At 38.9% G+C, this 12,861-nt stretch overlaps 1 protein-coding gene across 6 annotated transcripts in view; it reads left to right on the forward strand.

Annotated features, from left to right (window-relative positions):
* The window catches only part of ACACA (acetyl-CoA carboxylase alpha), a 288,803-nt gene that overhangs the window by 197,538 nt on the left and 78,404 nt on the right, over positions 1 to 12,861 (forward strand). For all 6 annotated transcript variants that reach the window (XM_055577329.1, XM_055577328.1, XM_055577332.1 and 3 more), the window contains one exon: positions 964 to 1,110. In XM_055577329.1, the coding sequence (XP_055433304.1) occupies positions 964 to 1,110 (147 nt within the window). The remainder of the gene's footprint in view (positions 1 to 963; positions 1,111 to 12,861) is intronic.

Here is a 12,861-nt window from a genome sequence, read left to right on the forward strand (position 1 = left end):
AGTCTATTTGTAATTCCTGTATTATTCAGAAATACGAGAGATTTCCATTATGTAGCCATTTGTTTACAAGGTCGGTCTCTCGACACATAGCTGTCTTCATTCAGTATTACTAGTACTGTCAGCCTATAAGTTGAGTGTTGATTCTGTTCCCTAGTGCTGGCGCCATAAACAGAAATCACTTTCCATATAATTTATCCTATAGAATAGACGTAAGCACAGTGATTTGGGCTTGTAGGTATGAATGAGTCACCTTGGATTTAAATGTTGCTCTGAGTCAAGCAGAAAAACAACTGAACTAGTTCCCACTTCATGCCACATTCGTTTTGGTAATATGAAATTTGAAATGGACATCAGAATGGTTTAAAAATGATGTGTGTCTCCATTCTCTCATATCTGAGCAGACTTGATCTGTATATGTACAAACAATCATCCACCTCTAGTGAGCTAATTCCCACGTATGGACCTGTAGCTTTGAAAATATACTAGAGCATGCATCCCCTGAACCTCTAGTAGAAACTATCCTTGTGTTCTTGGGTTTGCTTTGTATTAGCTGAGTGTCAGTCAGTTTCCTGGTTATTTTTCTATGGCTGAGTTTCTCCAGGATTGTTCTTCCTTTTTTAAAGAGGTATTGCTGCTACTTTAGTTTTTTATTTTAATTTTCCCAGGACATTGTTAGGTCCGTTGTGTTTGTTAATGGTCTCCTACTGATTCATGATCCCTCAGTAGTTGAATGTTATTGGCAAAGCATCTGATTTGGGGCATGTAAAAAATGTTATGTGAAAAATAATTACAAGTCTATTTTAATGGAGAATGAGAACTCCAGAATTTGGTCTTACATTTAGATGCTCAGTAGAATGCTTAGAAAAGAAAGAGCAAAACTAAATTGACCATGTTTTAATATTTATTTTGTTCATGTTGAAATGCTGATTGTTACTGATTAGTCAAACTTTTCTCCTCCTTTAGTCCCTGATCAAACTCTGGGAATCTATGTCCTCCCAAGCATTCCTTCCACCGCCCCCTCTGCCTTCAGACATACTGACGTACACTGAGCTCGTGTTGGATGATCAAGGTCAACTGGTTCACATGAACAGGCTTCCAGGAGGAAATGAGGCAAGTCCTGGAGATTCCCCTCCCCACTTTCTTATCTCTGTGCCCACGAATACCAACTTTCTATGGAGGTGGTCATTAAATAGTATTAAATAAGATCTGAGTGGCATAGGCAGCATTGGTAGAAGTACTCTAGTCTTATTGAAGTAGAAGTTGTAGTCCTATTGGCAGAATTCTTTAGCCAGAGAACACAGACTGGACAACGAGGACTATCCTTAATTTTTCAGGTGTAATAATAAGATTACATTTTTTTAAACAGTATTACAATTTTGCTTTATAAAAAAGAGTATTGTCTTCTGTTAGAGATGCCTACTAAAATAGTTACCGATGAAATGAGCTAATGTCTAGGAGTTGCTTCAAAAGTATGTAGGGATGTGCATGTGGGAGTGCAGATGAAACAAGACTGGTCATGAGTTGTTAATTGAAGCTAGGTGATAGGTACACAGGAATAGATTATTTTCTCTATTTTTGTACATGTTTGAGATTCTGAGATTTTTCTATGATAAAAGCCTTTAAATATTTCTGGATGTTTTTTCTTATTTGGATCCTTACTGGTGTATGGTTTTTAGTATGTTTTTCATGCTCAGGTGATTTTATCTAGTGCTGTTGTGAGCATGAGAGATATTTTCTTCATAAAAGGGCTCCATCAGAACCAGGAGTTTAAACATCGAAGGAGATAACAGAGAACCTGTGACTCCTGTGTTTTTGGCTTTAGATCCCTCTTTCCTCTAGAACACTGTTAATAATTATGTAAAGTCATATTCTGCCCCATGCATTGAGATTCTTCCTGATTCTAACTATGCTTCTAAAGTACAGTTATAACAACAGTGATAACAATAGTAATAAGCCTAAAATGAGATATGTTTTTATTTTAACCTTAGAACTCATCCCTGGATAAAACTGGTCCCTTAGAAGGAGTAATCTCTACCTGAGTGTTCACCATAAACAGACTGGGTAGACCTTTGGAGATAAATGCAGTTATTTCCCGTTTTATTCAATATCTTTTTTTCAAAAAGTTTTGCTAAATGTACAAGGTGCATGACTATTTATTAAGTATACCAGGGCTGCCAAATTTAAATCCTTTGGTATTAAGATAGATGCGAGCATTGGACCCAATTGGACTTCTAGGAGTTCTAATCTAATGCCTCAACAGATAGCAGAAGTGAGAGGCTAGGGAGGCAGGATGTATTGAATTTTGACAAGAGTAGGTATATGTCTACTTGTTAGCACACAAAGTTGCAGCAGAGGTTTATGCCACTGTGTGTAGCATCTACTTAGTGAAGCCCTCAGCAGAAAGAAAAGCCTCATCATGCTAGATTTAAATTCTGATTCATTGAACAGTGTCGTCTTCAGGAATGGAAGGCACCCTTGTGAACATGGGACTGAGAGAAAAACGCTCTTAACTAATGTAATTAAAACACAAAATGAGGTTTTTGGCCACGTGAAAGCTAGCCGCAGCACCGTATAAAACCTCTTGCCACGATCTTTCTGTCCTGCTTTCTCTCAGCTCTCATTCTGTGTTTGAGCGAGTGGAGACTGGGGGAATAGTGAAGTCCCAGAGGGACAGAGCTCTGTTCTTGCTGAAATTACAAGCACAGAGCTGCCTGGGCATGAACATGTAGTGTTTACTCTGCCAGTATGAATACAAATAGTCTTATTATACGGGACTCTGTACCCAAAGACACCCACACACACACACACACGCACACACACGAATAAAAAAAATTTTTTTAAGGTTTTTTTTAACCCTTTAAAGACACAACAAACCTTGGTGGAAAAGGGATGTCTTAACGGCACAGGACTATGGCTATGAGCAGTAGACCATGTGTTTTCCTTTGCTCAGTGCTTTAATAATAATTTTGAAATCCAGAAATCTAATTGTATTAAAAATTTTTTCTTTTTGCTTTTCGTCAGTTTTGACTTTCATCTTGTCCTACTCTTTTCCCTCCTCATTGCCTGTGTTCTTTGTTCTCTTTTCCTTTCCATTGAATGACCGAGTAGGACTGAAGCTGAGCGTTAGCTTGCTGTTTGAGTCCTTGAGCTCTGGAGGGGTGAGCAGTTAGTGACTAATGCCCGGCATGGCTGGTGAAGTCAGTCAGTGGCCAGCGCTAGATTATAGGGCCCCTGCACGACAGGAATGAGGTCGCGGTTATTAGTATCAGACTGTTACTGAGAGCTGGGACGTACAATGGAGCATGTCCACTGAGAGACTGACCAGTCTGAAGATGGAGTTTCAGCAGTCAGAGCTCAGAGGGACAGCCTTGCCTAAGAGACGAGCTGGTGGCAGGGGGATGTATTTGCTTGTGCCGAGCCCAGTTTTATCAGGGCAAGCTGACTTTCAGCAATTGCGATTTAATTTTCTTTGGCCAAAGAGACAAGTTTGTCATGAGCCTGGCGCTCTACATATTATCCCAAGAATGATGTGAGGGGAAGGAAAAGAGCTCATGCTGATGAGATCGGGAGCAAATCGGTCCAGTCCCAAAGAGAATGGGCATCTGAACGGAGCCTTGAGAAATAGTTGTATTAAAGACAGGGATTAAAAAAATGACCTGTTAGTGTTCCAAGAGCCAAGGCGCGATGTAAAAGCATCGATGCTCCACAGACATTAAATCATCATAATTGGTGTTCTCCAAAGGTGGCGGCTCCACCAGGTCATCATGGTGGGTGGCACTGCATTACCTTGAAGGACTGGAGTTTCTGGGTTTCAAAGCCAGCCCATGGATATAAGGCATACAAGTAAAACAAAAGATTCCTGCAGAGTTTCCCCATGAATTGAGATGCTTCTCCCCATAATCAAAGGCAGAAAGCCTGCACTTACCAGACCATCGGCTAGGTGCGTAGCCAGTCTTTCTCCCCTATTTTTTTTCCCCCCCTATTTTTTTTTCCCCCCAGGACAGTAAATAGGTAAAATGGTGATGGGACCAGAACTTGGAACAATTCAGTTCCATTTAGTTTTAGGGAACTTGTTTGCCATTTGAGGAAGAATATTGGCTGTTTCAGCGGAGATGTGACCTGCATTTCGAACACTGCGGCTGTGTTAAAAGCAAGAGAAAGAGAGCTTTTTTGAGGTGGTGTTAGCTGCTATCTCTTTTCTATTTTCCTAGTTGTCCCTTTCCCATCGAGAGATGTAACTGAAGGAATGCCACCTTATGCATGATGAAAGCTATAGGAGAATACATTTTTCTCATTGTCAGATTTTGAATGGCATTGCGTTTAGTATGAATTTAGAGTAGGAATAAAAAAGATGTAGACCAAATCTGTGAATTGTGTTCCTTGCAAATAGCTCCAAAGATGAGTTGTCTAGGATTTTTTTTTTTCCCTAATAGTTTCAAGTAAAGAAGAAAATTGAGGAAAATGTGATTGGAACATAGACTAAACTGATTTCACGCTCCTGTGATGGGCACTGTATATAAATACCCAGCTGGATGAATGTGTGCTGTTGAACCTGGATACAAAAGAAGTCACCACTTCTCAATTTGGGGGGAATTGTTTTCTTTTTCCTGCCAGTTTGCTAATCTGTTTTGATCATTTGGTGGAAGCTGTAATTGCAGGTGGGAACATTTTGAGTAACAGTTCACAATCCAAGGCAGCTGCTTTTCGCACCAAATCCTGTTATTAAAAGGCTCAGGCTAAGATCAAGCCAACGGCTGATAACCGACTTGACGGAGAACAACTTAACTTTGCCCAGAAGGACAAAGAAAGCACTGGCCTTCTTGAAACTGAGTTCTTACTTATTCTGAAATGTTTTTAGCATCCTTTTATTAAATGTCCTTAAACTTCTCTGTGAACTACATGATGAATCTCCAAACCAGGCAATGATGAAAGATACGATAGACAGGTACCTTTTATAGCAAAATTGGTGTGGATAGAAATGAGGGCCCTGTTTTCCTTACTGTATCAGAACACAGGCTTTTTAACAATATGAATCCATCCCTTCCCTCTCATTGCTCCTGTCATAATGAAAAACGGTGATAAGAAGAAGATGCTGTGTCTAGAAGCAGTTATAATAATTAGGTTTAGGATGCGTCCTCTGAAAAGGATTGGTAGTTAGAGACTGGAATTCTTGCATGGCACTTCATTATTTCCTTAAACTTTTTTCTGGGGGTTAAGTGTGTTCCAAATTGAATGCAATGTAATGGTCACCTCCACATACACACTACCAGGCTTAAAACTGCAGTGGCTCCAAGACTTCGTGTTTTCAGACGGGCACTAGGTGTCAGGGTTCTTCTTCTCAGCAGTCTAGCATTCAGATGAGCCCCTTGACTTGTCCTGCTTTGGGAGGCAAATCTAGCGATAGCCTTCTCTCTTTTCCAGTTGGTCTGGTGGGCTTTACCTCATTTTCCAAGAACATGCCATTGCGTTTTTAACCCTTTGGGTGGAGATCTGTTGAATCTTATATCATGACTGCACATTTTCACGGGAAACATTTTTTTTAGGGGATGATTGAAGGGGGGAAAAAAGTAGTATAAATTAAAGTTGAAAGGCTAGCTGCCATTCTGACTGGTATCTTGGCTTCAGCTCTGCTTTATATTCTGAGGAGTGAAATGGTGGCGATTAGGAATTCAGTTCTAAAACTGCTCAGCCCAGCCCACATTTAGTTGTCATGTAATTGTTGGCAAAGCACTGTTGTCCAGTTCTACCAAAGTATAAGTGTCTCTTTGATTTTCTTTTTACTACAAAATATTGCAAGCCTATAGAAAAATTGGAAGAGAGATATGATAAATATCTCTACATGTATTGACTGGCTTAAACAAATCTTACCATTTTGATCCTGCGCCTCACTGATTTTTTGCCATAGTCCTTTGAAATCTCTCATTTGAGTATAAAAACAAAAATAAAATGTAGGAGTTGGATAAGGAAGTTGGTAAGCTTATATACGTCTGAAAGATTGGAAGAAATTAATTAGTAGATCCATTTTGACAGTTCTTACGCTGGACCTCTTAACCCAAAGGACCTCTTATTTTAGAAAAAACACCATAACCCTCTATCTTAATTCACTTGGTTGACATTTTCCATACCCTCAAAGGAATTGCTTGGGCTTTCCTGGACTCTGCTCCTAGTGGAACCCATTATCCTTTGACTGGAGAGAGCATTTGTGGGCTTGAGTAAGGAAAGGGTTGACCATTTCTCATGCGAACAAAACCCAAATATTTTTCTAGTTTAACATTAGGCCTTTGCATATTGTTTTACTCGATTTAACCTCAGAATAGCTCCAGAATGGGAAGCTGATTTGAGTGTATTTTACTGTGCTTTTGTCTTATTCCTTTGAAATCAGTTTACCTTTTCATGCTGGGTGTGGAAATTGAGTCCATATCAGTCTTTTAGATATGTGCTGGAAAAGAGAAGTGTTTATATGGTAGCATGCTGAAGGTGAGCTGTGAAATAGACCTGAGAAGAGCAGATCTGAAAAACAGGATCGTGGTCTGTGCACCAAGTGCTCAAGTCATAAAAAGAGACTAATGGTCCTTGCCACCTATCTGCCCCTGAAGATGGAAGAGTGTGTGTAAGTGCTTTGAGATCCTCATCAGAAAACTATCACATTCCACTGATGACATATAAACATTCATACTTGGCACTTACCTTATTTTTCATCAAGGACTTTGAAAAACCAATTTTGAATCCTTTTAGCCTAGCAAGATAGGAATTTCAAGTATGGAAAAAGACATATTATGAAATACATGGTAAGATAGTTTTATTTAAAATTATTGTGTACATTTCTTCTTTTAGCCTCTAAGTGAGCATATTTAGTTATAAGTCTTTGAAATGATCTTCAGGACCAAAGTTGAGTCCCTCATGAGAAAAGTAGGCTAATTTTGAAAGCTAGGTCTTCCTGCCTTGGAATTACTTCTAATGAATGCCTAACCCTTTTGGGATATGTATAGTTTTCTTCAAACTCCCTCTTAATGCCTGTCATTGGAGCTGGAGATTTCTCACTGATCCTGACTCATTTCACTAGAAGCAAACCAAGGACCAATGAACTTGACTAACTTGGGAAATCCTGACGTATCCCTTGGCCAACCAAAGCGGCACTTGCGGAGAGGGCCCCTCGTGCCTCTCCAAAAGTAAGTCCTGGGACTTCCCTGGTGGTCCAGTGGCTAAGACTTTACCCTCCAATGCCAGGGGCATGGGTTTGATCCCTGCTTGGGGAGTTGGGATCCCACATGCCTCCGTGGCCAAAAAAACAACAACAAAAAACATAGAAGCAATATTGTAACAAATTCAATAAAGACTTTTAAAAAAATGGTCCACAACAGAAAATCTTAAAAAAAAAAAAAAGCAAATCCTAAGGATAGGCTTTAAACAAAAGGGTATACTTGCTAGCATTTTCATACATCTTAATTTTTAAGACTTTACAGAAAAAGGCTGTGATATAGTACCCTATGACAAGTAATTTTACAGCTCCAACTAGAGGCAATAATGAGCATCAGGACAGCAACAGATGACACCAGAGGGTGAGATGTGGTGTGGAGCATCAGAGTTCAGCATTCGGTTACATGGTTCATAGGTGAGGCTTCGTTAATTTCCCTATCAAACTGATTACTCCGGTGCCCCGTCTTTCAATACCACTGGCTTGTATGTGCTCCATTGCCTGTATTTTTTTAAATTGGTATGTGTATTAAGACATTTTGTATACATGTGTTAAAAATCAGTGTGGTTTCATGTACATATGTAGTACAGGAAAAAATGATTCCCCTGTTTAAAATGATTACTTCTAATCTTGGTAACATTTTTGAAGAATTAGCCTCTGAGAAGAAAGTTTTTTCGCTCTCAAAATGATATTTTTCTTATCCTTTCATGGCTTTTGAGAAGGGTTGAGGTAAGTTTGTTCAGCCATTTTTGAATTATCCAAGCATGAAAAAAGAGAGTTTTTCAGCTGTTAAGGAAATTGTTTTCAGCTCTTTTATGTGATCATACGACACTAGGCAATGGGACATGATATCCAGCAGATAATACAATATGGAAAGGCATTGACATTATTTTCACCATGGTTTTTGTGAATGGCACAGATTAAGTCAAATATTATAATTCCTTATGGTTTAAAAATGCACCTTTTAAGACCTATACAGTATTTTCTAATATTTCATAAGGTATTTTTTTCCCCATGAGGTTCTGAGTTTAAACTGCAATTGTTTTTTGTTAGTATCAATTAAAAGTGAAGATTTAATACTCTACCCAACATACAAAAGGAAGGAGGAAAGGTAGCATTTTGTTATCTGTCTGAAAAGGAACTCCACTTCAGCTTGCTTCTCTCTGGATCTTGGTTTTTTGACCTTCATGATGCAGAGGCTGCCTACATCTGTTTTGGCTCTCATATTCTAGGATTCTTTGTGTATCTGCCCAAGGACCTTGTTGGATGGTCATCTTCCTGGCATTAGTGATAGAAGCACAAAAGTCACTGGAGGCTTTGCCAGAAACACTCAACTTTTAGATTGTCAGCATGGAAAATAAAGCTTCAGCATCTCAGCCACAATCTAACCTGTATCTAAATCCATATAGAAAAATATTATTATAGCTGAACTCAAAAGTGTGGAGATATAAGAAAGGCAGGCAAGGCAAAGACATTCCCTTTCTGCTTCCCACGGCATAGCTAGACTTGATGAATGCTTCCTACATCCCTGACAACAAATTCCTGTCCCATTCTGCCCCTTAGTTTTCCCTTCAGATTTCTTTATTGAGCTTAACGTTGTTGTTTTACTTTGTGGCAACAGCAGCTTTGGAAAGCGCAGGTGGGCACGTGTGCATATGTACACTTGCACATGCTGTTCACACTGATAGTACAATTAATGTGGATGTCAATTTGGGTGTTAATTTTGGGTCATGATTAGTGTTGACACTTTGTGTCAGACTAATGGCATTTATGGGCACCATCAGAATAAATGTTAATGTTACATGTTTTTATTATCTGTTATAGTAACATTAAACCAAGGTCCTCCCAGGAGAAAAAAATACATGTATGGATAGATAGATAATGCCTTTCTGTATCACTGGTGCTACTCAGAGAGAAAATGACATCTCAGGGCAGAATCCTAATCACTGTTTGGAGCATCAGAAATAATGATCACCTCTGATCGGAGGTTGTGAATAATTCATTGGGTTTGATTTTCACGTCCTGTCCAGTGATACTTTTCAAACCAAATGTGTTTCTACAGGAAAATAATGGTCCCACTTCTTATGGAAATACTGTGGCACAAATCATTTTACCCACATAAAAACAGTTAAATAAGACTGTTCTCTTCTGCCTGCCTTCTCCTCCCCAGTCCCCTCCTCCCTCGTCGGTGCGTGTTTATTCCAGGATCCGACTGTGGCCAAAGAAATATTTTCTTCCTTAGAACTTGTATAAAGAAAACAGATATTTATTTCTTCTTATCCTCACCTTATTCGCAGTAATTCTTTTGATCCTCTTCCCTTTCTCACTTTAAGGTAATTAGTTTAGGTGGATAATCCTGCACCTAAGAAGCCTGCTAATTGGAACGCTCTGTTATCAAAAATAATCTAAAATTAGATATTTTTAAAAATAATGAATTATGGCTATATTAATGAAACTCTAACTGGCTGTAAGTGCCTAGAACCATTGGGTGAGTCTGTGCCTGGGTGACACGGTGGTCAGAGAAGTCTGTGGCACTGCCAGGGCCCAAAAGCCTGAGTCTGAGGCTCCTAAGACCACAAACCCACCCAAGCCCCTTTCAGGCTACGTGTTCTCCTTTTGTTGTTTCCTTAGCTCTCCGTCCTGGAGTGTCCATTTCACTAGGTTTCATTGCATAGAAGCATTAAAGGGAGAGAGGAGCTAAAAACAAGGGGATTCAGCGATGGAATTTCCTTCAGTTGTTATTTTTAAGTTAATAAACAAGGCAGCTTGGCTTTAGGTGAAATCAGTGAATGTCATATTCCTGATCACAGTATCACACTTGTGTATGCTTTTATATGGCAGTTACAGAATTTTCAATATAAAACCTCCATTGTGTATATAATATAGATAGACCCTGTCCATATAAAGTAATTTGACTGAAAAACTTAACAGTGTCCTAATTAAACGGGAGGCAAATATGACTGTCTTCTGAAGTAATGACCCAATCCTCTGAGACAAAGCTATTCTTAGATAGGATATTTTGAATCATTTCTCCTGAATGTTGTGACCCCTTTTTTTCCCCCCTCTCTCCCTCTAAATCGAACAAGAGCAGAGGGAAGCACTTTTCAACCTAGTTTTCATCATCAGACAGAAAGTATTTTGCATTCAGAAGCCATTTCCAGTATCAAATTCAATTCTGTCAAGTGATTAGTTGAGTTTGGTAGAGAATAATTTAAAAACACAAAGCTGGAAATGGCCGTGATGCTTCTGCTCTGGAGGAGAGCAGTTGCTGTGCTCAAGTTGCAGCCCCTTTTCAGGGACTGTGCATGGCAGTGTGGGTTATTGTGTTACGTCTCCGCAGCTGACACAGACCTGCATCTGTTGATACCATGCGTTCCTACCCAGGACTGCTGGAAGGAACAGGGGAGCGGGTGAAGTGATACCTTGCCTGCCTATCAGTGGCAAACGTCCTTTTATGTACATATGTTTATAAAGCTCTTTAGCCCCCTTCAAGATGAAAGGCTCTGTATAAATATGAGCTTTCGATTTTAGTACATGTTTGTAATACATGTGGTACAGTCCTAAATATGTATTTAGCTGATAGGCACTGTTCTTGTCTATTGTACAAATATTGACTTTAAAAGTATAAATATGTATTTAACCATCAGACCAGAAAAACACTGAAGCAGTTACTTCTCAGGTAGAGATATTAATATTGTATAAACCTATATATGCATATGTTTACATTATACCACATCAGTGCAGAGCATTTCTTAAAAAAAAAAAGTTGATGAGAGCCCCAACAGAGTTCTTGATGTTCTGCTCCCTTTAAAGTGAGTCTTGATTTTATGTTTTCGTATGTTTATTCCCTTCTTTCTAATGTTATATAAATGTGATCTGTTGTCGTGTAAGTAAAACCTAGTATCAGTTCCTCTCAAACTTGAGAAATCTGTTAGGTTGGTGAGAATTTTTTTTTCTCCTTAAATTTTTTTTTTCACTATGAAAATGTTCAAATGCACACTAAAATAGAGTTAATAATATCAGCTCCCATGTACCTATTACCCAGTAAAGAAACATTTTGTAGTGGGTTTTGTTTTTTTTTTTTTGTGCCCTACAACATACAGGATCTTAGTTCCCCAACCAGGGATTGAACCCGTGTCCCCTGCACTGGGAGTGCAGAGTCTTAGCCACTGGACCACCAGGGAAGTCCCATCTCCCTCTTTCATTATAAAAATTTTAAATTATCAAGGCATAAGCATATTAAAGAAATTTAGAAAATGGAAACAAATGCAAAGTCCCATCGTCCTATATTACCATCCCATTTTGCTGTTTTCTTTAGTTCTGTTCACTCTACTCCCCAGCATGCTTTGCTTTCAGAGATAGAGCGTGTGTGTATGTATGTGCCTGTGCGTTGCAACACTGTGTGCTTACTATATGCCAGGTAGAAGATGCTGAGGTTTAACATGCATTTGTCTTCACAGCAGACTAGGTTGTTATTACCCCATTTTATTGATGAGGAAATTCAGGCATATAGAGATTAATATCTTACCTAAGTTTATGTGGCTAGAAAACAGACTGAATCTTTATTCTGTCAGAGTCAGATTCCATTAGATTCAGATTCATTGCAGCTGGTTTCTGAATCTGTGTTCTTAACCACTGCCTCGTTCTTCCTCTGTTATTAGGGTATACATGCAATTTTGTTATCCTTTGTTGTTGTTCAGTCATTCAGTCGTGTCTGACTCTTTAGATCCCATGGACTGCAGCACGCCAGGCTTCCCTGTCCTTTATTGTCTCCCAGGGTTTGCCCAAACTCAAGTCCATTGAATTGATGATGCCATCCAACCATCTCATCCTCTGCCGTCCCCTTCTCCTCCTGCCCTCAGTCTTTCCCAGCATCAGGGTCTTTTCCAGTGAGTCGACTCTTAGCATCAGGTGGCCAAAGTATTGGAGCTTCAGCTTTAGCATCAGTCCTTCCAGGGAATATTCAGGGTTGATTTCCTTTAGGATTGACCAGTTTGATCTCCTTGCTGTCTTCTTAAAATTTATCATTGCATCATGGGTGTTTTAAGATACTGTTCATAGTTTTATAAGGCTGTTCAGAACACTAGCAATGACGCCACTAGTCAATATATTCCCTCGAGGAAAGTTTTTATCTTGACATTTATTTTTTCTGCTTTTTATCTTAATATTAGATTTACAGAAATGTTATAAAAATCATAGAGTTCCCATTTTTAATCTTCACCCAGCTCCCCCTAACATTAACCTCTTATATAACCACGGTATAATTTTAAAAACTAAGAAATTAACATTGGTACAATACTATTAAATAAGATATCGACTTTGTTTTGGGTTTCACCAGTTTTTTGTTTGTTTTTTTTTTTTTTTACTAATGTCCTTTTTGTGTTCCAGGGTCCAATCCATACATTGCATTTAGTTGTCAGTGATGTTTATGTTTGTGTCACAATTGATGTTTATCTTTCTGTATTGTTTCAGCTAAGTGCAGTGGCACTAGGCTGGAACATAGTTCCTTAATTTCTCTAGTAAAGGTAATTGTGACTCATACCTTGAACAGTAAGTAATTCATTCTAGGTATAAGGACAAGTTACTTCATTCCTCTGTGCCTTGGTTTTCTTATGGCAATCATAATGGTTTTTTAAGTTAATAATGATAATAGCTACTATTTGAGG

This window comes from Bubalus kerabau, chromosome 4, assembly GCF_029407905.1.
Source record: "Bubalus kerabau isolate K-KA32 ecotype Philippines breed swamp buffalo chromosome 4, PCC_UOA_SB_1v2, whole genome shotgun sequence".
NCBI lineage: Eukaryota > Metazoa > Chordata > Mammalia > Artiodactyla > Bovidae > Bubalus > Bubalus kerabau.